The 27,119-nt window shown below is 45.6% G+C and overlaps 1 protein-coding gene across 1 annotated transcript in view; it reads left to right on the forward strand.

Annotated features, from left to right (window-relative positions):
- Positions 1 to 27,119, forward strand: part of PCDH1 (protocadherin 1) — a 211,991-nt gene that overhangs the window by 28,277 nt on the left and 156,595 nt on the right. Inside the window, exons 4-5 of the mRNA XM_084851558.1 lie at positions 1,135 to 1,946; positions 19,178 to 21,370. Of these exons, the coding sequence (XP_084707684.1) occupies positions 1,135 to 1,946; positions 19,178 to 21,370 (3,005 nt within the window). The remainder of the gene's footprint in view (positions 1 to 1,134; positions 1,947 to 19,177; positions 21,371 to 27,119) is intronic.

Below are 27,119 nucleotides of genomic sequence, written 5' to 3' on the forward strand. Positions count from 1 at the left end.
CGCTGTGCATTCTTGACAGTAAATGTGCATTCTTGATAGTTTAGGTTTTGTTCTATAGAGTCCTGTGTTCCCAATGCTGTAGCAGTCATTTAATGTAGTTCTAATCTATTCAGACGATAATTACGAATTTACTAATTTTACTTTTAAACATTTTAAAATATGATGATAATTTTATGAGCAAACTACGTAATATAACTTTAGGAACAGGAAGGCTGCTTGATGTTCCTAAAGCAGCCCTCCCCAGCCTGGTGCCCTCTGGATGTTTTGGACTACAGTGCCCAGCATTCCTGACCATTGGCCATGCTGCTTGAGGCAGATGGGAGCTGAAGTCCAAAATATCTGGAGGGCACCAGGTTGGGGAAGGCTGTCCTAAAGGAACAAAGTGATTTTAGGTCTGAAAAGAGCACTCAACAAAATATTGCTTATTTTTCAATCTTTCCCCAAATTTCTGTTTTTCTGACACCCCCCCCCCCCAGAAAAAAACAAACAAACATTTTTTCCATGGCCTCAAAATTTCTATAAATTTTACATTGCTAGGCAAGACCTGCTTTATGGCACGCAATATATGGCTTGCGTGGTATGCACTGCATAAGAGACTTGCTGTCATGGAAGTTGTGTGTGTGCTCATGTGTACTCTGTGTTGGCGGAGTGGGCATACTTTTCTGATGCTCTGTTAGATATTCTTTACGGGGGCATATGAATGTCTCTGTGAAGCAGAGCTCACAGCATGTATTTGTATTGTGTTCATGGTTCCGTGGTGGAGTGGCCTGCCCAGCTAAACTGTACAGGGCCAAACCCTCCTCCTTTGCATTTCTGCCAGAGATTACAGTTCTTCCTGTGGTGATTAAGGTGTGTAGCAAATATAGGTGCGGCTTCCTCCAGTGACAGGCAGGTGTGGCCTGTCTGGTATCGAAGCTGAGGTGATTTCCAGAGGCACCTCCAAGGCTGGGAACACGTCACCTGTTCCCAGGAGACATCAAGGGGTATAAAAGTGTTTGCCTGCTTCACAGAAAACTACGTATATAGCCTTCAGCAGCTGACATGCTGCCTCATGTGAAGATTGGATGAAGACATCTTGGGTAGGGAAGGGATCTGTTCCCTTGCTAATGCCCTGCACTCTCTGCTTTCTTTCAGCTCCACCGCGCTTCAGAATGCAGCAGCTGATTTCCTGCCTGGGCTTGTGGCTCTTCCTCCAGCTTCCCTGCCTGGGCTCTGGGACACGTGTGGTCTACAAGGTACAGGAAGAGCAGCCACCCAACACACTCATTGGAAGCTTGGCAGCAGACTATGGTTTCCCAGATGTGGGGCACCTGTATAAGCTGGAGGTGGGTTCCCCCTACTTGCGTGTGGATGGCAAGACTGGTGACATCTTTACCACAGAGACCTCCATTGACCGGGAGAGCCTGAGAGAGTGCCAGCAGCTGTTTCCAGGGGATGCTTGTTTTCTGGAGTTTGAGGTTTCTATTACGGACTTGATGAGCAACAGCCCACGCCTGCTGGAGGGGCAGATCGAGGTGCTGGACATCAATGACAACACACCCAACTTTGCCTCTCCTGTCATCACTCTAGCCATCCCTGAAAACACCAATGTTGGCACGCTCTTCCCCATCCCCTTGGCCATGGATCGTGATGCTGGTGCCAACGGTGTAGCTTCCTATGAGCTCATGCCTGGTTCAGATGCCCAGAAACTTTTTGGCTTGCAGGTAGCAGAGGACCAAGATGAGAAACAGCCACAGCTGATTGTGATGGGAAACTTGGACCGGGAACAATCAGAGTCCTATGACTTAACCATCAAAGTACAGGATGGAGGTAGTCCACCACGTGCTAGCAGTGCCCTACTACGCATCACCATCCTCGATATGAATGACAATGCACCCAAGTTTGAGAAGCCACTGTATGAGGCGGAACTCTCAGAAAATAGTCCGATGGGACACTCTGTATTGCAGGTGAGCCCCTCCTTCAGTAGGTCATTCAGGGGCTGTATGACTCCACTGGGACTGCTGAATGGCTTTCCCACTTGCAAAATAGGAAAACGGACTGCTCTTCCAGGGTACCACTTGAGTCTTAGATTGGCTACAACTCCCAGATGCTTTACACGCCATTAGATATGCTGCCTCCTACAAAGCAATGTCACCACGGTTAGGCTAGATGGGGAATGGGAAGAGAGTGTGGGAATCTTAGAACTGGTTGAGTAGGGAAATGAAGGCCAGCTGGAGTTGACAGGGTGGAGGAAAAGCATATGAGTCTGCGTTTCTCAGGCAATTTTATGTTTAGAAAAATTGTGTAGTACAGCCCTGCTGAGACTGTACCACTTCAGAATGGAAGTAGGAATCTGATGTCCCCTTTATTTCTCCTCCAAATCCTTCATGTAGAAACTTAGTACATTTCTTCCTAGTATAGGTGAGACTGGGGGTACTCAGGCATTACCTGATGTTGAAAGGTGCTGAAAGGCTTTGGAATTTGTAGGCTTTGTGGTTTTGATGCTGGGGCTGAGTTGTGATTAGGGATGAACGGATTTGGCTGAATGGGCTCCTTCTGTGTTTCGTGGAATACCAGGCATATTTCGTTCTGTCGTCTGCTCATTGATGGAATCAGATTTCTTATACAAGGATTTTGTTCATTTGCAAATGTGCACTTGCACTAATGTCCATTTGCACAAATCCCCCCCCCCCCGGAAAAAAACAGTCTGCAAGTCCTTGTGACTTGGAAATAGCTCGCCTGCTGCAGGATCCACCAGTCAGATCCATAGAAATCCAACCTCATCTGAATCAGTTGCAGATTTCTCCAACATCCCACGTTGCGCAAGAAGATGACCTTTGCATGTTTTGTTAAGGGGTTTCCATGTTCAAGTATACAAAATACTGGAAAATTGCTGTTGTTAAGGGTCTGGACTTGACGAGTTATTTCAACCATAGGGGTATGATATGGTATCGCATGTTGTGGCTAGTCCCATCTTCACTGCTGCCTTGGAGGTGGATGGCTGTCAGTGGCAGAGGGGTGGACCAAAGTCCCACATTTGTCTGTTCCCTGGAATAGACACATGGAGTCTATACAGCTCAAATGATATGCAACTGAAGCTACCATTGAACATTACAAGTATCCTTCTCCCTCTCCCTCTCCGCTCTTTTGCTCATTCTGCACAATGAGGAAATGTTAAACTACTGTATGGGATTTTTGTTTCAGGATTACAAAATTAACCCAAACCGTGTGTGGGAGATGGAGAGGAAAAGTAAGGAGGGATGCTTTACCTGTGGCTTATCCTGCACTGAACAGGGGGTTGGACTAGATGACTTCAAGGTCCCTTCCAACTCTGTCATTCTGTGCAAATCATACCGGTTGCCACTTGGATATTTGTAATGTTCAATGGTAGCTTCAGTTGCATAGATTCCTTGTGTCTATTCCCATGAACAGACAAATCTGGGACTTGGGTCCGCCTCTCTGCCCACTGACAGCCATGTAGCTCCAAGGTAGTGGTGAAGATGGAACTAGACACAGCATAGGATACCACACCATAACATATTGCCTAAAGAATGCATCTGTTAAGAGCAAGAAAAATGTTATTTATGAGGCATTTAATATGTTCAATAAATTAATAAATTCAAGAAATAAAATTTCCCAGCGTTTTGGAGCTTGAGTGAATGTGGAAAGACCTTAACAAAACATATTAAACCCAAAGGTTTTTGTTAATTGAATTTGATTACATTTTAAAATACTCATCAGGCAAATCTGAAAATAAAAATGAGGAACTCAATAGAAAAAGAAATGAAGAAATAACACAATTAATAAGAAATCAGGGCCAACAGACATTACTTTAGAGATGCAGCTAGCAGGTACGTCTTTTTTTCATTTTTACTCTAGAGTATGCGCAGGTGATGCAGTCTGGATGGGGACTCTAGTGTGGGGGGCATGTGGCTTAACCCCGCCCCCAGCTATGAGCCTGATCTAGATTGAGGGGTGGGGCCTGTCTGCTATTCCTGTGGACAAATAGTGATCCATTTGCTTGATCCATCAGTATTTTGCAGTAGAAATGGCAGGCCCTGTGGGGCTGATCCAGATTGGCTTTATAGCAGGTCAAACACATTAAATCTCCCCTGCTCCCCATGCTAGGATCCAAATCCAGTTTGGCCCCTCTGGGGGAAAACCAATTTTCGCTTCAAAACAAGGTGCGCACCTTGTTTTAATGCAAAATCGCTCTTTTGGAAGACCCAGGAGAGTGCAATTTCGCATTAAAACATGGGGCAAGTGAAAATGTGGTTTTTTTGTTGCCACAGCTGCGTGTCGCTGAAATTCGGCAATAATTTGGCGCCGCAATGCAGCACTGGGGGGGGGGGGTGCTGCGAGGCTGCAAAAAAAAGATGGGGGGTATGTGTTGTCCAGCTCTGGCCTAAAACCTTAACTGACGTAGGAAGCTCCCTACTCATCTGTTCCTCCTTTTCCCTCCTATTTCATCTCTCTGGTAACCAGCCATGCCCACTTACACTCTCGCCCTTCCCTCCTGCAGTATCATTCTGGTCTTGCCAAGTGGAATACCTTATGAGCTCCCATAGGATAAAACTGTCCGGGGTTGTGGGGATCACATTTTAAATAAAAACTACAGCAGTGTTATGGTGCTACTGGGGCACAGCCTATACTAGACCTTCCCCTTGACCTGTCAAAACAAATGGTTTACCAAAAGATGCTATGCAAACCAAAACTGGCTTATAATTTTAATCCCAGAAAAATTCTTCTCAAACTGTTTGAGGTCACTCTTCAAACTTCAGACTCCTATAAATAAGCCATTTCTTATGCTTTCAAAATTGGCACAGACCAACCTCAAACTGACTTCCTCTACTCTGCCAAGTTTCAGATCAATCCTGTGAGCCATTTCCTGAGTATAAGAGAGCAATCCTATGGTTCCTGGGCAAGCATCCCAGGGAGCGCAGGATCCCTTGGATTAACCCTGACCTGAGCACTCTGACCTCGGAAGGGGTTGTTGGAGATCCAACCCCTTACAGCTGGTGCAGGGAGAACTGCACCGGCTGCCTCTACAGGGTCAGAGAATCGACCTTGGAGATGGGGAAAGGGGGTGTTACAGCGGGGAGCCCGAAGAGGCCAGGATACAATTTATCCTGAGCCTCCTCCAGCCTCCTTCCTTCTCCCTCCGAAGCTAGATGGGCTGAAAAGCCTGTCTGGAGGGGGGGAGATTAGAGGATGAGGAGGCAAAAATTGCCTACCATGCCCCTCCTGCTTTGTTGGCTTCAGTCCAGCAGAGTATAGGGCCCTCAGAAGCCTCCAGGTTCGGGGGTTTCTGAGTAGCAGGGGCGCAATCTGTAGGATTGTACAGAGTGTATTGCCCCCTTAATTTCTGGTTATGAAGGCAGAATGCAATTAGTCCATCTCACTTTTAATGTAGGGCCACAACTGTGGCCCTATAATTACAGTGCTCAGGAAATTGGCCTTTCCATTTCAGAATTTTAGGGAGCCTCTGATTATGTCTGTCCTGATAACTCCTTCCCCTGGGTTGACCGCATGTTGCCTCTTGGCTGGAACATAGTAGTGCTGTGCCAGAAATTTCCCCACATTTTTTAAGAACATAAGAAGAGCCATGCTGGATCAGACCAAGGGTTCATCTAGTCCAGCATTCCGTTCACACAGCAGCCAACCAGCTGTCTACCAGGAACCCACAAGCAGGGCCTGAGTGCAACTGCACCCCCCCACCCATGTTCCACAGCAACTGGTGTACATAGGCTCACTGCCTCTGGTACTGAAGGTAGCACATAGCCATCAAGACTAATAGCCATTGATAGCCTTTTCCTCCAGGAATTTGTCTAACCCCCTTTAAAGCCAACCAAACTGGTGTCCATCACTACTTCCTGTGGTAGCAAATTCCATAGTTTAACTATGCGCTGTGTGAAGAAGTACTTCCTTTGATCTGTCCTGAATCTTCCACCAATCAGCTTCATGGGGGATGACCCCAGGTTCTAGTATTTTGAGACAGGGAGAAAAATGTCCCCCTATCCACATTCTCCATACCATGCATAATTTTGTAGACCTCTATCATGTCTCCCCTTACCCTCCTTTTTTCCAAGCTAAGCAATCCCACCTTCTCTCATAGGGGAGATACTCCAGTCCCGTGATCATTTTAGTTGCCCTTTTCTGCACTTTTTCCAGCTTTACAATATCTTTTTTTAGGTATGGTGACCAGAATTGGACATAGTGTTCCAAGTGTGGCCGCACCATAGATTTGTATAGGGGCAGCAGTATGATATTGGCAGTTTTATTCTCAATTCCTTTTCTAATTATGCCTAACATGGAGCTTGCCTTTTTTTACAGCTGCTGTACACTGGGTTGACATCTTCACTGAGCTGTCCACCACACCCCCAAGATCTCTTTCCTGGTGGGTCACCGCTAGCTCAGATCCCATCAGGCTATATTGAAGTTGGGATTTTTTGCCCCAACGTGCATCACTTTACACTTGCTTACATTGAACCGCATTTGCCATCTGGATGATCGTTCTCCCAGTTTGGAGAGATCCTTCTGGAGCAATTCACAGTCCCTTTTTGTTTTAACCACCCTAAATAATTTGGTGTCATCTGCAAACTTGGCCACTTCACTGCTCATTCCTAATTCCAGATCGTTTCTGACCAGGTTGAAAAGCATTGTTCCTAATACAGATCCCTGTGGGACCCCACTATTTACTTCCCTCCACTGGGACAATTTACCATTTATTCCTACTCTCTGCTTTCTGTTCTTTAACCAGTTACTGATCCATAAGAGGACCTGTTTCCTATTCCATTACAGCTAAGTTTTCTCAGGAGTCTTAGGTGAGGGACTTTGTCAAAAGCCTTTTGGAAGTCCAAGGAAACAATGTCTACCGGATCACCCCTGCCTACATGTTTATTGACACTCTGAAAGAACTCTAAAATGTTAGTGAGACAGGACTTACCTTTGCGGAAGCCGTGTTGATTCTTTTTCAGCAGGGCTTGTCCTTCTATATGCTTACTAATTTTATCTTTAATAATGACTTCAACCAATTTACCCTGAGCAGATGTTAAGCTAACCAGCCTGTAATTTCCTGGATCCCCCTGGATCCCTTTTTGAAAATTGGCGTTACATTAGCCATCTTCCAGTCCTCTGGTATAGAGGCTGATCTTAGGGACATGTTGCATACTTTGGTTAGAAGATCAGCAATTTCATATTTGAGTTTTTTGAGAACTCTTGGATGGATACCATCTGGGCCTGGTGATTTATTTGCTTTCAGTACATCAATAAGGTTGAGAACTTCATCTCTTGTTGCCACTATTTTCCTCAGTTCCTCAGACTCCCTTCCTGAAAACATCAGTTCAGGCACAGGTATCAGTCCTATATCTTCTGCAGTGAAGATGGATGAAAATAATTCATTCAGCTTCTCTGCAATCTCCTTGTCCCCTTTCAGTCCTCCTTTAACTCAATTGTCATCCAATGGTCCAATGGCCTCCCTAGCTGGTTTGCTGCTTCTGATATATTTAAAGAATTCTTTATTGTTGGCCTTGATTCTTTATTGGTTGGAAGGGGCCTTGTAGGCCCCTTCCAACCCTACTATTCTATGATTCTATGATGTTGTTAGCGATATGCTCTTCAAAATGCTTTTTTTGCATCTCTTATTGTCTGCTTTCATCGTCTTTGTGTAAGCTTGTGCTCCCTTTTGTTTTCCTCACTTGGGCAAGACTTCCATTTTCTGAAGGAAGCTCTCTTTTCTCTAATAGCTCCCTTACCACTGCTCATTAACTATGCCGGCGACCTCTTGAACTTGGTGCTATCTTTCCTAACCTGTGGTATACATTTTAGCTGGGCTTCTCTTATTGTGGTTTTGAGTAATCTCCAAGCATTTGGAAGGAATGTAATCCTTTTGACTCCCCCTTTTAGCTTCCGTTTCACCAGTTCCCTAATTTTAGGGAAGTTTCCTCTTTTGAAGTTAAATGTGACCATCTTGGACTTCCTGGGCAATTTTCCACTTAAATATATATTAAATCTGATAGCACTGTGATCACTGTTTCCAATTGGTTCAACAACATTTATATCTCATACTAGGACCTGTAAGAAGACAACACTTCTTGTTTGGAGGCCTCCCTGATTTCGTTTTCCATCTCAAGGTCCCTGTGAGCATTCTGGTCTGGGGGACAACAGCATGTTCCTAGCACTAGTTTTGGAGCCTGGTCTTGTCACCCACAGAGCTTCTGTGGAAGAGTGTATCCCTTTTAGGTGTTCTAGTTCTCTCGACACTATGCCCTCTTTGACATACAGGGCAACACCTCCCCTAGTACACCCTTCCCTGTCCTTCCTATAGAGTTTATATTCAGAGTTGACTGTATCCCACTGGTTCTCTCTGTTCTACCAGGTTTCTGTAATGCCCATTATATTCAGGTTTTCCATTAAAATCAAGCACTCAACTATCCCATTTTGGCACGGAGGCTTCTGGCATTTGCATAGAAACACCTATACGTGGTATCCTTCCCCAGATGCCTCTGGCATGTGCATCTTTTGCTATGGGACATTGGCCCCTTTGATTGGCTGTTATGTTCTACTATATGCTCCTGGCCTATTTTCTCCCCTTCTGCGTTTGGGGAACCAAAAACATTTTCATCTTCATCCCTTTGGGATGATTTAAGCCAAACCGGATGCTTCCCAGCTCCCCCCGGCTTTCCCCCACGGGAAAAAAAAGCAGTTTAAAAGCTGCTCTGCCACCCTTTTTATGTTTAGTGCCAGCAGTCTGGTTTCATTTTGGTTCAAGTGGAGCCCATCCCTCTTGTATAGGCCCGGCTTGTCCAAAAATGTTCCCCCAATAATTGTACCCCTCCTCCTGGCACCACCATCTCATCCATGCATTGAGACTTTTTGGCCATTCTCATTCAATTTCACAGAAAAGAAATTGCTTTTGAAAAGAAATTCAAAGGAGAAGAAAATTTCAGAGAAATTCAAATAGGTTGGGTTCAGGTTTCTTGAGCTTAGCTTACTTAGGAGGTAGCTGAGGAGTGTACATGAATGTCCTGTCTTTCATTGTACAATCATATATCCAGCAGCCTGCAGCATCCTCAGCTTCCTACACTTCAGTTAAAGGCCAGGGGAAAGACATAATGAGATCACTCCTCATAGCCCATAGAGCTTTTTCAGATCAGGAAGCCCAGGCAGCCTGGGAGTAAGGATGTCAGAGAATTCCGCCATGGATCTCGGTGAGCAGAACGGCCTGCTACCCCCCTGCCCCCCCACGGATCCCCCCTGGGAAGAGACTTACCTGGGGCGGATGTTCCGGACGGCAGCGGCTCCAGCGGTGGCAGCGGCTGGTCTTCCGACCGGCTGCCGCCGCCGCCGCCATTTGCAGTCTGTTTCTCCCCTCCCCCATTCGTGATAGGCTATGTAAAGACTTATGTAGCCTATCACGTCTGGGTTAAAAAAAAAAACCGCGTACGCAAATGGCGGCGGCTAAGGCCGCCGCCATTTGCGTTCCTTATTTTGGGCCGTCTTAGTCTACATAAATATTTATGTAGACTAAGACGGTGAAAATAAGGGGGAACACAAATAGCGTCTGCTATGTTATTTGTGTTCCCCTTTCTTGTCTTCGTCTTAGTCTACGTAAATATTTACGTAGACTAAGACAGCCAAAAATAAGGAACGCAAATGGCGGCGGCCATAGCCGCCGCCATTTGCGTACGCGTTTGTTTGTTTTTTTAACCCAGACGTGATAGGCTACATAAGTCTTTACATAGCCTTTCACGAATGGAGGGGGGGAACAGAAAATAAGGAACGCAAATGGCGGCCGTCCACTACCATTTGCGTACGCGTTTTTGTTTTTGTTTTTAAACCCAGACGTGATAGGCTACGTAAGTCTTTACATAGCCTATCATGGCTGAATTCAGGGACACAAACGGCGGCGACTACGGCCTCCGCCACTTGCGTCCCTGCTAGCCAGCGGCCGGATGTCCAGCGCTGGCGGAGCCGGCCGGCAGCTCTGTGGAATCCCCGCAGAGCGGAGCCGGGCGGCCAGGATTCCCGGCGAGGATTCCGGGGGGAGGGACGAAGTGCCTCCCCACCCAGCGGAACCCGGCAGAGCCAGGTAAGTCATACATTCCAACCTGGGAGGCTGCAAAGCAAAGGAGAGATGTACAATAGAAAGAAAACACACAGGGAGAGCTCTTGGCTGCCTTGCAGCAGTGATTACGTAATCTCCTCACACCTGCATTGTGGTGGATGCAAAATGGGGCCAGCCTGTCAACACAGCTGATGCTACTTGCAGTGGCAGCACACAGACCCCCCCCCCACACACACAAAACCTTTAAGAGAAAAAAAAGAAGCTGAGCTACTTGCACTGCTATTGGTGAGCCCTACCTGTGACAAACTGTTGAGAATTTCTGTTCCCACTGGAGAAATTTGGTGAAATTGTTTCTCTGCCCACAAATAGGGTGGAGAATTTCAAGAGGCCATTTGCGTACAGCTGTAGAACATACATACCTATACACACACACACGCGTGCACATAAACATACACAGACAGAGGGTTTTGCTCACCCCTCACTAACAACATGGGCTAGACAGGGAGGTGAGCTAAATTCAGTCCATGGGCTGGAGGTTCCCCATCTGTGTTTCATGCCATACACTATACTATATCAAAAGGCTGAGGTTAGCCCAGATGATGGCACAGATGGCTGAAGGTGTCTGCTTATCTGCAGTGGCTTATATTAATAACCAGCAAGTGTGTATGCATTTGACTGTTGGCTAGTTTTCCTGTGGATTTTACATATTAATTTTTCACTCTTGCTAGTATGTACAAATGTGGATGATAAGGCAGCACTCAAGCCTTGGTGAATGGGTCATGATGTTACAATTTGGAATAGTTTGCTGTTTATTGGGAAGGGAAAAAATGCCATATATCTTTACAGTGAGTGGTGTGAAGCTGAAATCTGGAATTGACATTTAATAGCTGAGTCCATCCTATCCAGAAAAACAATAGACAAAAGAAGCAAGTGAGCACAGACAAGACTGCTTTGGGAGAAAAGGAAATGTTAAACAATGGGTTTGTCCTTTTTAAAGCAAACCATGAATATGGGGGTGCTATATTGGAAAGGTTTTGAGAAATGAGTTGTCAGTGGATAGTATGGCTAGCAACCTGTCTTTCATTTGCTTCTGCTCAGCCTCCGGTCACACAGTGCCCTGTTCCAATACTTAAAACTAGGAATATTACTATATTCCATCAGGCTGCGTCAGAGGGAAGGCTGAGCCAGTCAGGCCCCTTCCATCAGTTTGGTTGGGGCCAACTGCCATTTGGTTTCTCCTCCCTCCCAGAAAGGGCTCATGCAATGGCTGTGCTGCCTAAATTTGCTTTCCCCCCGCTTCCTTCCCTCTTCTGGTCCTGGTTTCAAGACTGGGGGCCACATGTAGATGATAGGCAGGGCTAGAGCTGCCCCATATTCTTTCTCTCTTGATCATCATCCTCTCTCAAGATTTTTAAGATTGTCACCACCTCTCACTCTCTCAGTCCCCATTCCCCGTCTACACACATCATCCATTTTCTTAGTGGGAATCCTAACTGCAAGAAGGGGGCAATTCTCACCAGGATGTCAGCTGAGGAGGGAGCTTCCTCTCCCCTCTAAGCCTAGTAGCCATGTGAGGGAATTCTCTTTGGGATCGCAGTACATAGGGAGGGGTTTATCCCATGCAGGGGAGGACAGTAGGCAGTAGTGGCGCGGGGCTGAGACTCCTGCTGTGTCCCAGAAAATGTGTATCCCCTCCCTTGCCCTCAAAGCCACTTTGTGGCTGGAACACTGTAAACTTTGGGATGTGAGCCATTAGTTCCTGCACTGACTTTGCAGTGGCATCTCAAAAGCAGAGCAATGTGGCTGTTAATCTTGTGTTTGCCGTTTGCTCACCCCAGTGTCTCTGGCTGAAGAATCATGCAGTGTATCAGTGGTTTAATATGTGTAAATGCAGCATCAACACCCAGCCCAGGAGAGGAGTTTCTCTTCAGATAGCCTTCAGCAGGGTCCCACTTCCTTCCTATTGCTGAGACTCAGGAACCAGCTGACTGGAGTTTTGGACTGGTTTTCTTGGGAAATTCCTTGCATACCAGAGTGGGAGAGGTGGCCTCTCAGCTATACTAGCCAAGCCAGTTCCACCAGAAAAACACGGAAAGAGAAATGCTTTCTCTCAGCCTGTGGCATCACCTGGGCCTTTTACCAAGAGCAGGAAGAATTTACAAGCCTGGCTGGCTTCTGCAGGACTCATGTGGTATAGACTTGGGAATTTGCTGGGGGATCATTGTGTGCCCAACTGGTGCAGTGTATGAGGCAAAGCTTGGTGGCAGCAGGGATGGACTGGGTGTGTCCCCTTGGACTAACAGAGAACTTGAATAGTGGGTTGTACACATATTTGTTATTTTATTTTTCACATTTGTATCATGCCCTTTCTCTGTGGGATTACCCCAGTGTATCCTCTCAACAACCCTGTGAGGTAGGTGGAATGCCATGTATGGTTCTATCCCTCTATCTGAAATCAGAAAGCTGGAAAAGATGCACAACAGCATAACCAAATTATAACAGTTGGAGCACCTTCCCTTTTTGATCTCTAAATCAAAAAGCCCCAAACACTTTAGTCTTTCCTCATAGGGATGGTGGTTGGGACACAGCATTCTTGCTTGCTCCTGAACAACCAATGGTTAACAAACTGTGGGCTGTTTAATTGTGTGAACTGGGTCAGAAACTCAGGGTCACCCAATGGAATTGATAGCTAATAGGTTCACGGGGCTTTGGTGTGATCTAGCAGAGCTTTTATTTTCTTATGGCCAAGAGGGAATTTGTACTTGGGTCTCCCCAGTCCAAGTCTGGCATTATATACACTATATTAGTGCTGTGCCAAAAATTTCTTCTGCTTTTTTTTGGATCACTTTCATTCAATTTCATAGAAAAGAACTGCTTTTGAAAAGAAATTCAAATGAGAGGAAAGTTCAGGGAAATTCTCATGGATTTGGTTCAGGGTTCTTGTGCTTACCTTACTTATGAGGTGGCTGAGGAGTGTTGGGTGAGTGGCCTGTCTTTCATTGTACAGTCATCTCTCTGCAGCCCATAGCCTCCCCGGCTTCCTGCACTTCAGTTAAAGCCCAGGGGAAGCCGTCCTGAGGTAATTCCTCCCATAGGGCTTTTTCAGATCAGAAAGCCCAGGCAGACTGGGAGCAATGGAGAAGTCTAGTAGAAAGACAACACACACAGGCTGCCACTTCACAATGATGAGGTAAGGTCAAAACACCCCCAAGAAATTATAAAACGTTGAGAATGAGGCAAAAAATAGAAGTCTCTTTCATGGGGGAAGAAAACTTTCAGGAAATTGGAGGTCCGTTTTTGGCAGAGCAGTGGCCCCACCTCTTCCCTGATGCTGGACACGGCACTGCCCCCCTCACACCTGCTACAGGGCTTGCAGGGAAGGGGCTGTATTATGAGCACCTGCGTTAGAGACAAGATGCAGCCACAATCACCCCTCAGAAATTTAACATTCGGAAGATCCTGGGGAAGGTCTGAACCCTGAAAAATTACAACTAGATCTGAGCCCACATTTCTCAGAAGACATTTTTCTCAAAAAAGAAGTCCTGAGATTTTTCTTTTCTTACCCCCCTAGAAAGGCCACTTTGCAGAATTTTCTCAGAATTTTCTTCCCCATTTTTTGGTAGCGTTCACTTTCCCCCCCAACCTTCCCCCACCAGTGCCCTGGAATGATGCTAGGTATGGGGTATTGTGAAGAATGCAAAATGGGGGCCAGGCTGCCAGCACGGTTGATGATTTTGCCACTTGCAGTGGCAATGGCAGTACAAAAGACCAAAAACCCTTGGGGGGGGGGGGAGATGCTGTGGTACAACTGTTTGCAATAGTGAACCCTACCTGTGAAAAATGGTTGGAGAATTTCTCCTCTGCCTGGAAAAATTCAGTGAAATTGTCCCCCCAATTTCTCTTCCTACAAAGAATTTCAAGAGGCTACATACCCAAATCATGCCCAATACCATCCACACAGAAAGATAGTGCTTGAAGGGATCTTCAAGGTCATATAGGCCAACCCCCTGCCACAAGTAAAGCATTTTAAAGCGACTTTCCATTTAGCCAATTGAGGCTGCAATATGGCTCCCACTTACCCAGGAGTAAGCCACATTAAATTCATTAGGTCTTACTTCTGAGCAGACATGTATAGACACTGCAAGTGATGGAATGGATAGAACAAGGACTAATGTTTCACTACTGCCAAGACACCATCATGCACAGAGATAGCGTGATGTTGTGCACCATTGTGCACTCCAGATTTGGAATGACGCTGTAGCAATCATTTTCTGTCCCAGGGCCCAGCTCTGTAATAGGCAAGCCATGATTTATTTATTTTTAAACCTTTGAATATGTGCAGAATGGAATTTCCTCCTAAATGAGTTACCGGGATACTTTGTGGAGTAGGTTTTCAGATCAGAGAGTATACCTTCCTTGCAAGGTTCTGAGCCCGCAAATCGTGTGTGTGTGTGTGTGTGTGTGTGTTTAAAGAGCAGACACATGCTCAAGAACAGAAAAACAATTCTGATGTACTGCAGTATCATTTGTCATACTTTGTCATGGAATTTGTTCCTCTCCAAGCTCTGTGGCCCTTTTCTCAATGTCCCCTCCCCTCTGAGGGTGACATTGTGATGGAGATCAAGATTACAGTGAGAGTTTAGAAAGAGAAATATTTGCTACATATATAATGTAAGTGCAGTTGTTGTTTATATACATTGCCTTACCTAATTACTTAAAAGGCAAAACTTTTTATTTAGTGGCCAGTGACATGAACGAGTACTACGATATTATGGATAGCTGCTGCCCATACCTCAGTACTTATATATGACTTACATTTGATTAAGCTGACACATAGTTATATGATGCAGTTTGAATCCTTCCTGGGTCATAAACAAAAGGTACTTAAAAATAAGGCACCCTTTCTCCATTTCTCTCTCCCACTCAGTTCTTTTGCTCATTCTGCACTATGAGCAAATATTAACTATGAGGAAATATTAACCTACTATACAGAATTCTTGTTTCAGTATATATGTATATACATACATGCAGTATATACAATACTAACCAAAAGTCTCTGTGGGAAATGTACAGGAGGAGCAAGGAGGAATGGTTTACCTGTGGCTTATCCTACAGTGAGAAGGCAGTGGGACTAGATGGCCTTCAAGGTCCCTTCCAAATCTCTCATTCTATGTGGATGCTCTTGGTTGCCAGTTGGGTACTTGTGACATGGAATGGTAGCTTCAGTTGCATGGACTCCATTTGTCTATTCCAGTGAATAGACCAATCTGTGACTCTGGTCTACCACTCTGCTACTGGCAGCCATCCAGCCCCAAGGTAGTGGTGAAGCAGGAACTATGCACTGCCTAGGATGCCACACCAGATGCCTAAAGAACACCCCTGCTGAGAATGTGGCCCTCATTAGCTGAAACTTCCTGGCACTTGGAAGCGTGAAGGAATGTGGAAAGCCCTTAACATGTAAAACCAAAAGATTTTTTATATATTGAGCTTTGGGAAGGCCAATCTATGCCTGCAAACCTGAACCCTTCAGATTCTGACATTTTTTGATTCTATAGTTCCATACCTAAAAAGTATTTTAAACCCCAAAATTGGAAAGCCTGCAGGGAGCATCTAAATACCACTGTTGTCAACATTAAAGAGACCCTGTAAGGTAGAGTTGGTGTTAGGGTTACCACACACTGTTAGGTGATATATCAAACCCACATCAAATGTGCAGTTTGCAGTAGGGATGTGTACTGGGGGTGGATTTTTTTTATCCTTTCATTTTTTGGAATTCAATTTTTTTTAGAATTTTGAGGGAGGGCATATTGAACCTATTATGTTCAGGGAGAGATAAAACCCTCTAACTGTCTCAGGTGATTCACATACAAATGGCATGAGAAATTCGCAGCACTCCATTTCTCCCCCTGGGCATTCAGAGCAACACAACCCTAAATTAATTAGCATTTTCTTCTCACAACAACCCTGTGAAGTGGGTTCGGCTGGAAGGATGTGACGGGCCCAAGGTCACCCAGTAAGCTGGGCATATGAATGGGAGTTGAACTAATACTCCACACTGAGTATAACTCTCTCCTATGCACCAGTGACATTAAACAGTGTGAGGTTGGGCAGCTGGAACTCATTCAGCCTGTGATAGGCAAATATTTCCTCCAAAAATGAAGAAGTTCATTATTGGGTTTTTTGTGGCTGTTATTGTTGTTTTAAAGTGGTTTACAAAACTCAGTATAGGAGGGGTGAGGTTTTCACCTGTGAAACAGCTCACTTACTTTCTCCTTCAGCCCCCAGTTGCTAAAACTGTGAGCTGATACATTGTTGTTGTTCAGTCGTTAAGTCGTGTCCGACTCTTCGTGACCCCATGGACCATAGCACGCCAGGCCTTCCTGTCCTGCGCTCTCTCCCGGAGTGTGCTCAAGTTCATATTCATTGCATCGGTGATGCTATCTAGCCATCTCATCTTCTGCCGTCCCCTTCTCCTTTTGCCTTCAGTCTTTCCCAGCATCAGGGTCTTTTCCAGGAAGTTTTCTCTTTGCATTAGGTGGCCAAAATATTTGAGCTTCAGCTTCAGTATCTGTCCTTCCAATGAGCACTCAGGGTTGATTTCCTTTAGGATGGACTGATTTGAGCTCCTTGCAGTCCAGGGGACTCTTCTCCAGCACCACAGTTCAAAAGCATCGATTCTTCAGCGCTCAGCCTTCCTTATAGTCCAGCTCTCACAGCCATACCTTGCTACTGGGAAAACCATAGCTTTGATTAGACAGACCTTTGTCGGCAAGGTGATGTCTCTGCTTCTTACTATGCTGTCTAGGCTTGCCATAGCTTTCCTCCCAAAGAGCAAGCGTCTTTTAATTTCATGGCTACAGTCACCGTCTGCGGTGATCTTGGAGCCCAAGAAAATAAAATGTGTCACTGCTTCCACTGCTTCCCCTTCTATATGCCAGGAAGTGATGGGGCCAGATGCCATGATCTTCGTTTTTTTAATGTTGAGTTTCAAACCAGCTTTTGTACTCTCCACTTTCACCCTCAACAAGAGGCTCTTGAGATCCTCTTTGCTTATTAGGGTGGTATCATCTGCGTATCTGAGGTTGTTGATAATTCTCCCGGCAATCTTAATTCCAACCTGTGATTCATCCAACCCAGTGTTTCTCATGATGTACTCTGCATATAAATTAAATAAGCAGGGTGACAATACAGAGATGATACATACCTGCCTCTTTTGACAGTAAATGGAACCTCCACATTCAGAGACAGTATGTATCTCTCACCCCCACCAGTGATGTCATGCAGAACCTTTGGGGTGCATATGCATGTGTGTGTGTTTGTGCACACGTCTGGCTACTTCCCAGAAAAGTAATTGCTGTCTTTCTAGGAGCGAACCGAATTGACCTCCTAAACGTGCTTTAAAACTTTGACTTGTGAAACAGCAGCTGAAGAGGTTTAGACTGAAAACACAAGGAAGTGTGCTTTAATAAAGAACAGATGTGCTGGATGATCCGGGCTGTCCCTCCCCATACAGGTCTCCACAGTTCACACTTCAGATCCACACAGTTAGGCTTCTTGCCATCTTTTCCTCTCAGCTCCCTTAACGGGGCTCTGTGACTGAATCAGCGTAACAGGCAGAGCTTCCCCATAACTGTACCTTCATACTGCTGAAATGCGGTACCTGTTTCATTTGTGCTGCTGCAGTTAAAAGGGTCAGGCAGGGCAGGGAAACTCTCTTTGCGTTTGAAAGCTGCTCCAGTTTGATTCCCCCCCAAAGAATTTTGCCTTACCTTTCCAAACACGGTAGGCTCAAACAACCTATATTGACAATCGGAGAAACAAAAGGGAATTGGTCCTTGTCAATTCAAACCAGCCCTATAACTGTGCCCTCTGCCTTACAAGGAACTCAGCAGCCCCTTCCCTGAAGACATACAAGGTAAAAGCCAAACAGCAGCACTGAGGCCTAGCCATTTTGAGGTAAACATGAAGCCAAATGAAGGAAGAGGGCACTCTCAGAGAAAACAAATCACTCCAGCCTCCCTGGTAAACACACTCCATTTTATTCCCCCTCCCATTCTGCAAATATGACCTTATGAAATTCTATATTCTAAAATGAGGTGAAAATTTGCACTTTCTTTCAAAATGTACAAATACCGTGTGCTCTTCTGGGACACAGCACATACTATACCTTCTGCTTTACATAAGATGACAATCTGTTTTCGAAAATATGCTGTACAGATGAAGAAATGTCACTACTGTCAGGGGGCCCTAGCCGGTCTCTTTCAGTCTACTCCAGTAGCCAACTCCAGACACAGACAAAGGATTATTTTCAATGCTTTATTCCTTTTACAACTTAATAACTCTATCACCAGCGACTAAGCTACAAACAGCAGAGTAACCTATGCCCCGGGTTGGAAACAGTCGGTCCCCATTTGAACGAGAATCACTTGTAGACCCTGAGCTTATGGGCTAGGGAGAGTCCCTCCCCTTTTCCCTTGGGTCCTCTGGATGCAACCATTGCTTGCGTGCCAAACGGGCGCTACGCCTCCTTTCCACGCCCTCCATAGCTCGTTGCTCTTTGCATCTGCGTCGAGCAGCCAGCCAGCCCCCCTCCCATGCTCTTTCACTCCCAGGACTGCTATCTATGTCTAGAATGCCAGCAGGAGGAATCTCTGCCAGCTGCAGGGCCTGGGAGGGATGAGCACACTCCTCTCCCACAGACAGCTGTTCCTCCTCAGAATCAGAACTGCTCTGAGGTTCTATGGGGTAAATCTTGCGGGGGGGCGGGGCAGACAATACCTGTCAAACTGCTGGTGGACATTCATCAAACTTTAAACTCCTATAAAGAAGCCATTTCCTGCCCTTTGTGCCTCAAAATCAGCACAACCATCTTCAAACACACCTCTCCTACACTGCTAAGTTTCAGATCAGTTTGTTGACATGTTTTCTCAGTATAAGCCACAGAACCTATACTCCCCACACACGCGCGCGCACACACACACACCAGATTATAGTGGCCCTATAATAATAGTTATCTTAGAGCTGAAGTGTTCTGTCACCTTCATGATCAGTTGCATGGACTCAAGGTCAGTAACATCAGTTTTCTCAGTCGTAATACATCTACCTGTTCACCTTTTTCTATTTTCATTGCAGGTGAAGGCCAATGATTCTGACCAGGGTGCTAATGCCGAGATCGACTATTCCTTCCATCAGGCTTCAGATATGGTTCGCAGGCTACTGCGCCTGGATAGAGCCACTGGGCTCATCACCGTACAGGGTCCTGTTGACCGTGAAGACATCAGTGTGCTGAAGTTCTCAGTGCTGGCCAAGGACAAGGGGGCCAACCCCAAAACTGCCCGCGCCCAGGTGGTGGTCAGTGTCAGGGACATGAATGACAATGCTCCATCCATTGAGATTCGTGGTATTGGCTTGGTGACCCACCAGGATGGCATGGCCAATATCTCAGAAGATGTGCCAGTTGAGACACCTGTTGCTCTGGTGCAGGTGTCTGATCGGGATGAGGGTGAGAATGCTGTTGTGACCTGTGTGGTGGCTGGTGATGTACCCTTTCAGTTACGACAAGCCAGTGACACTGGCAGCGATAGCAAAAAGAAGTATTTTCTGCAGACCACAATACCACTAGACTATGAGGCAGTGAAGGAATACACCATTGAAATTGTGGCTGTGGATTCTGGCAACCCACCCCTGTCCAGCACCAACTCTCTCAAGGTTCAGGTGGTGGATGTCAATGACAATGATCCAGTCTTCAGTCAGAGTTCAACAGAAGTGGCCTTTCCTGAAAATAATTCCCCAGATGACTTGGTGGTGGAAGTGAGTGCTACTGACGCAGATAGTGGGTCCAATGCTAAGTTGGTGTATTCCTTAGTGACAGAGCCTTCATCCAAAGGCATATTCTCTATTGATCCAGATTCTGGTGAAATCCGGGTGAAGACAGTGCTGGACCGGGAGCAGCGAGAGCGTTATGAATTCTTGGTGGTTGCAGCTGATAAGGGTAGCCCTAGCCGCAAGGGAACTGCCTCAGTCGCCATCAATGTCATGGACCGCAATGACAATGACCCAAAGTTCATGCTAAGTGGCTACAACTTCTCTGTCATGGAAAATATGCCACCCTTGAGTCCAGTGGGCATGGTGACAGTAATTGATGCTGACGAAGGGGAGAATGCCCTCATTCATCTCTCAGTGGAGCAGGACAATGGTGATTTTGTCATCCAGAATGGCACTGGCACCATCCTCTCCAGCATCTCCTTTGATCGTGAGCGGCAGAGTACTTACACTTTCCGACTTAAAGCTGTGGATGGGGGTGACCCACCCAGATCTGCTTATGTGGGGGTGACCATCAATGTCCTGGATGAGAATGACAATGCGCCTGTCATCATCTCTCCATCCAATGGCTCCTATAAGCATATTCTACCCCATACTAGTCCTGGGCAGCAGGTCATGAGTGTTGGAGCTGAAGATATTGACTCTGGGACCAATGCTGAGCTGGAATACAGCATTGCTGGTGGAAACCCCTTTGAACTCTTCAAGATTTCACCTCAGAATGGAAACATCACACTGGAAAAGGAGATCCTCCGCAAGCACCATGGGCTTCACCGCCTGGTTGTGCGTGTAAACGACAGGGGCAAGCCTTCTCGCCACGGCACAGCGCTGGTCCATTTCTACGTCAATGAGACCTTGGCGAACCGCACTCTACTGGAGACCCTGGTGGGACACAGCTTAGACACACCCATTGACATCGACATTGCCGGTGACCCCGAATATGAGCGCAGCAAGCAGCGCAGCAACATCCTCTTCGGTGTCATTGCAGGCATAGTAGCTGTCACCCTTGTTATTGTGCTGGTCGTGCTGGTGCGCTACTGCCGTCAGAAGGAAGCCAAGAGTGGCTACCAAGCTGGCAAGAAGGAAACCAAGGACTTGTATGCTCCCAAGCAAGGTAGCAAAGGGAACAAAGCCAAGAGCAAGGTGAAAAAGAGCAAATCCCCCAAGCCACCCAAGCCAGCTGAGGACGAGGAAGAAACTGGCCTGCAGAAATCCCTTAAATTCAACCTTATGAATGATTCCGTCAGTGACAGCCCTCGCATCCACCTGCCCCTTAACTATCCACCTGGCAGCCCGGACCTGGGCCGCCACTACCGCTCCAACTCTCCTCTGCCTTCCATCCAGCTCCAGCCCCAGTCGCCCTCTGCCTCCAAGAAGCACCAGGTAGTGCAGGACCTGCCAGCTACCAATACGTTTGTGGGCACTGGGGACAGCAATTCTACAGGCTCAGAGCAGTATTCAGACTACAGCTACCGCACCAACCCTCAGAAATACACCAATAAACAGGTAGGAGAGCTTGTGCTGCACCCTCCCACCACCCCCTCATGCCACACCAGGGCCATATGGACGGAGGTGTGGGAGTGACTTGGACTCAGCTCACTCTGCACGAATGGACCTTGACCCCTTGGCATGATGCAGGCTGGAGCCTGCAGATGTCCAGGTGCAAGTTGCGCGCACACAGGACTGCTCAGGAACAAGGCATCCTGCCAGCCTAGCAAGTTGGGGGAATAACTGTGTGGGAGTGGGGAGGAGACTGCCTGGTTGCAAAGATCCAGAGCAGGCTGGTGGCATTTGGGAAATGAACCATGGTGCTTGAGAGAGACACGTTCCACTGAAAGGTGGGGCTTGTCAATGGCCAATGTGTCCTGCTGCAGGATGCATTTAATTGAGTCCCGTGTATTGGGTGCTTATTGCAATAAAAAGGGCTTGCAGGGCACATAGTTGGGCCTTTGCATATGTGTCCCAGGCTCCAGCCACACTTCCATTTAAATATCTGATATGGGAAAAGAGGCAATAAGGTTTATCCCAGTTCTCCAGCATGATGACATGGAATCATAAAGTCAATCATCTTTTGTGGTGGGATATGGGGTGTGGCTATAAGGTTTTTGCATGTGGAAATAGCATCTAACTCTGCAGTGGGGGTAGTGTGTGGATTCTCTGCTATCTTAAGTGTAGCTCTGCTCTCAGAGCTATCCATACATGCAACGAGAGACATCTGTGGAGTATCTAAGAGGTTAGCCTTTGAGCACATGCAGGGCAGAGGTTACTGCTGCTATGGTGAAGGATGATTTCTTCTTCTTTTTCTTTGGCTCTGTTTGAAGCAAGGGGAGATACCTGCTGAAAGAGAAGTTCTGAAATGCATGACAGAGAACTCGGCAGCTTTGGGGGCACAGACAAGTGATATCTGGGTAGCACACTGGGAATGTCAGTAGGCAGTGGGACTTTTGTAGGCTTTGTACATTCTTGTGTGCATGCTCCCAGCGGGTGTGCTGTGGTGGGTTGTATAGGGTTGTGCTACAGATCTGAAGTATTCAGGAGAGGGCACTGGTCTCCATTCTATTGTAACATTTGTTCTCCTTCCATTAAGACTTGTATGCCCTGATTTTGCTCCCCAGTCCTGTTCAGGTAAAGGTGTTTGCCTGTTGATTGACTCCAATAAAAAATTCCATTGCTAGTCAGTGTGTCGTGATGTGTGAGTAACTGGCTCTTGTGCCACAGGCTGTGGGTTGGGTTGGGTGAGCGGGGGGTAGCAAACTGAGAAGGGAATAGGAGGAGCATCATCATAACAGCTTTGCTTCCAGAAGTTTTTTGCAACTGATATTCTGTTGTTTATTTTTTTGTAATTTTTTGTAATTAGATTATTGAAAAATATAGAGAAAAATGAAAAGAGAAAAAATACTTATTAAAATTTTAGTCCACCTAATGACAAAACGTCACATTAAAGCAATTTGTTTTTTTTAAAAGAATAGCAGATGAACAATACTTAAAGAAACATCACAAACAAATTGGTATGGGATTATTATACTATAGCAAATGTGCTCTGTGACATTATCCCAATGTAACTTACTGTTTCAAAAATTAATAAACAGTTCCTAACTATTTACAAATAGTTGCCTTGCTTTCAAACTACCTGAATTGGGTGAAAGCATAATAGTGACTTTACACATGATCACAGCCAAAAAATAAATAAATCTGCGACTGCTCCCTTATAGGGAAAGGGTTTGGGCAGGTGGGAGACTTACAGTTTCTTGCAAGAAGCTATCAGCATATTATCAAGATAACCTTTTTATACAAATCATCTTCCATACAATTTAGCAGGCCCATGTTGGTCTTGGAGGTACTTACTTATGTTCTGCCTTTTCTCCAAAGAGTTCCAGTTGGCCTCCTTGGCTCTCCCCTCCCCCTTTTGTCATCATATCCACCCTGTGCAGGACCAGCTAGCCCAAGACTGTCCAGCACTCTTCGTGCCTGAGTCAGCATTGGAACCTAGGCCTCTGCAGTCCCAGTCCAGTACTGTAGCCATCATACCACACTCGATCACTTTCTCTATGGATGAACCCAAATATTTAATCCATTTACAGAGCAGTCCTGCCTGTGGGGGATGGGGGGTGGGGAGAAACTCCCAATGCCTGAGGCTCTGAAGAATCCAAAGCTCTGCCAGAAAGGAGCAGTGTTTGGGGGTCGCCCCCCCCCCTTCCTGGCCCTTTTTAAAAAATGAATTCCTTCACATTGATTTCAGTGGGAGGGAATGAATCTACACCAACTCCAGGACAGGCGTAGATCTGCAGCTGGTCTGGTAGTTGTCGTGGGACCAGGAGGGTTGTGAATGCGGCACAGCAGGCACACCCCCTTTCCCCGCTCTGGAGTTCCAATATCAGAGAACAACGAACCTCCAAGCATTCCACAGTGGCTGGGAGGAGCGTCAGATCTCTCCTCCAACAGCAAACTGCTTTCTCCACCCTCAGAGTAGAGATGTAACGTTTCTAGAAACCTAGAAGCCACGGAAAAACCATCCCAACCCTGATCCACCACCACCACCCGGAAAAAAATGGAAATTTCGGGGAAAATATACAATACTTTCTCTTTTTTTAGCAGCACTCTTTACAAATCTAAAGTCACTTGGTTATTTTAGGCACATAGAATACAATGACCATGAATTGTGGGGATGCACACTGCATGTGGACCGCTTCCAGTTTCCAGCAGTCACGGACATCATGGTAACATTTATAGGTTGTTACTGGAAACTGGGCATGTCTCTCACATGTCCCTGCAATTTGTGGCTTAATTAAGCCATGATTTTCCACTGAATGCCACCATTACATGGGAATGGCCCTGTCACGTATAATGTGGTTTGCTCATAAAATTATCATTAATTTTTTTAAAAAAGTTAAAAAGTAAACCCAGTAAATTTGTAATTACTGTTTGAATAAACTATACTTTTAAATGTAATATACTAAACATGATAATTTTATGAGCAAACCAATTCTTATTTTATGTCTGACCAAGGGGAGCTTCAGCAAATACTCCCTGAAGCATCTGAAGCATCCTAGAAGCCAGAAGCAGTAGGAAGAGCTGGAGGCAGAGGAAGATTGTTGGGCAGCATCTATTCCTGTTTTTGAGGAATTGGTCAGAGTGGAGTTTAGGGAAATCTGGTGTAAAAGAAAAGCTATGGGGAGCTTATTTAGCTGGGGAAGATGGTCTTACCTATTAAGAATAGTTTCAAAGCATATTTAATTCAAGGGCCTTTAAGCAATCTCAACCAATTATTTGAAGACTGATATTTTATTTCCTTTTGTAAATAATTCCCCTTAATAACCGTCTTACTTTTTGTTCATTTTGGAAGGTTGTCTCTAGTGGTGGTGCCAATCCAATGGCTGCAGCATAGTAACTGGGCTACTGAGGTATAGAGGGATTATTTTAGTGGCAGCAGTTAAAATTTAATTGCTGAGGCAGGATTCCCTACAGCATATAACCAGAACAAGCCCAGAAACACAGGGCTCTACAACAAAACCAAACTGTCAAGAAGAATCTACATTTTCTTCACAAATTATTTTACTGTGACTCTAGTCACATGTTCAAGACTGAGCATGACTTGGAGCATCCCTAAGTATCTATCAGTAAAAAAATACATTAGATCAATAATTGTAATAAGGAATTGAAGAAATAACTATGCTGGGAGACTTTGCAAAGAGGATTAAAGAACTATCCCCCCCCCCCCCGCATGGGTTTATAATTTGCAGACATTTTATGTCCCTATTCTTACTAAAAGTCTTCCAATTAGTGGTTTTTAGAAATCATTTTGGGGGAGTGAAGGCCAGGTAGCAATATGTGAATACTTTGGTTCAACATTTTATTCATCATTCTTTAAAAAAAAAAAATTCAAAATTGTTCAATTTTTCCAATTTTTCAGAAACAAGCAAACAAAAAAGGCTCTTGGAAAAAAATGAGGAAATGTCCCCCCTCCTTATTTTTTCTGGTTTGCACACAGGGTGGGTTGGTGGGCTTTACATCTCTACCTCACAGTGGGAAATCCAACATCTTATGGCCCCTGGGATACCCTCCCAGGGACCATAGCATTGTAGCATTAAATAACCATCAAATATGCATAAAATCTGTAAAGTTAGATTTCAGCACCAACACATCATATTTCTTAGACCACGCATCTTTTGATGCACTCAGAGGTATAATATGAGTGGTCCTGGCCCTCCTGGGAATGTAGCAAGTTCATGCAAACATGTTCGTAAGCCACTTTGTCCTGTGTAAAATGCTTTGAGACCTTTTTGTCGAAAAGCAATATATAAATATTCTAGATAACGAAATAAATATAACAGTTTTACAAAATTCTCTTTAAAGCCACATTCTGGGATATAGATGTTTCTAATTTACACGGATTCTATCAATCCTTTATCTGATATACTCATTTGCAGGTCCATTTTCATTTTACTTTGGTGAGAGCCAGTGTGGTATATGGGATTCTGTTGGTATACTGCCCACCCCACTGTCGAATAGTCTCCTTGCCTGAGCTGACTGAGGTTGTCTTGTGTGTAGTATTCTGGTCATGGGGCCTTTAATGTTCATGCCAAGGCTACCTTTTCAGGAGTGGCTCAGGATTTCATGGCTGCCATGTCAACCATGGGCTTGTCTCAGATAACATCTCACCCAACACATGTGGCAGGGCACACTTTGCATCTGGTTTTCTGTACAGCATTGCGAGAAAATGATCTGTGGGTGGGGGAGCTAGTAGTGGCATGGACAGATCATTATCTGATCAGTTTTGACCTTCAGGCTACCTGTAACCTCTACAGGACTAGGGGACCCTGTTTTATGGTCCACCCCGGAGGCTAATGAATCTGGATGGATTTCTGAAGTCTTTGGGGGATTTTCCTGCAGGCTTAGCTGGCAGTTCTGCTGAGCTCCTGGTCTCTGCTTGGAATGAGGGAATGACCTGAGCTACTGATTCAGTTGCTCCCAAATGTCCTTGACCCAGTTGTAGAGCCATGTCAACTCCTTGGTATTCTGAGGAGCTGTGGGCAATGAAACGACTGTGTCAATGATTAGACCACAACTGTGTCAATTATTGTGTCAATGATTAGACCACAATGGTGGAAGACTTGTAACAAATATGATTGAACAGAGGTAAGAATCCATTTGTGATGTTATTCTGTGCTGGTGATGGCGGCAAATAAATCTTACTTCTCTGCCATCATTGCATCTGCTCAGTGTTGTCCAGAGGAAAATTCGGGTGGTTAAAGGCCTCTTGGGTTTCTAGAACACAATAACTCGAACCCTCAAGGTATTTGAGCAATTTGCTGGACATTTTGCAAATAAAATTGCTCTTATCCATGCCAACTTGGATGCCATTGTTTTGACAGAGTCTGAAATGGATGGGGCTGGTGCATCATCTAGGCATGTTATGGATACCTTTCAGCTTGTACAACCTGAGGACATGGACAAACTGCTTGGAGGACCGAGGCCTACTAGTTGACTCCTTAGATCCTTGTTCATCATGGCTTGTGAAATCTCCCAGAGCTGAGCTGGGTGGCTGGAACTCTGAGGTGGTCAGTGCCTTTTTGAGGGATGGTGAGGTTCCTGCAGCTTTGAAGGAAGCAGTAGTGAGGTCCTTGCTGAAGAAGCCAAATTTAGATCCTATGGTTTTGGGTAACTACCACTCTGCATCACATTTGCCATTCTTGGGCAAGGCGCTGGAGCGGATGGTGGCCCCAGCAGGTAGTGGCCTCAACTCCAAACAGTGTTG

Source organism: Heloderma suspectum, chromosome 4 (assembly GCF_057233095.1).
Source record: "Heloderma suspectum isolate Gila_16-S chromosome 4, 16-S_ref, whole genome shotgun sequence".
Lineage (NCBI taxonomy): Eukaryota > Metazoa > Chordata > Lepidosauria > Squamata > Helodermatidae > Heloderma > Heloderma suspectum.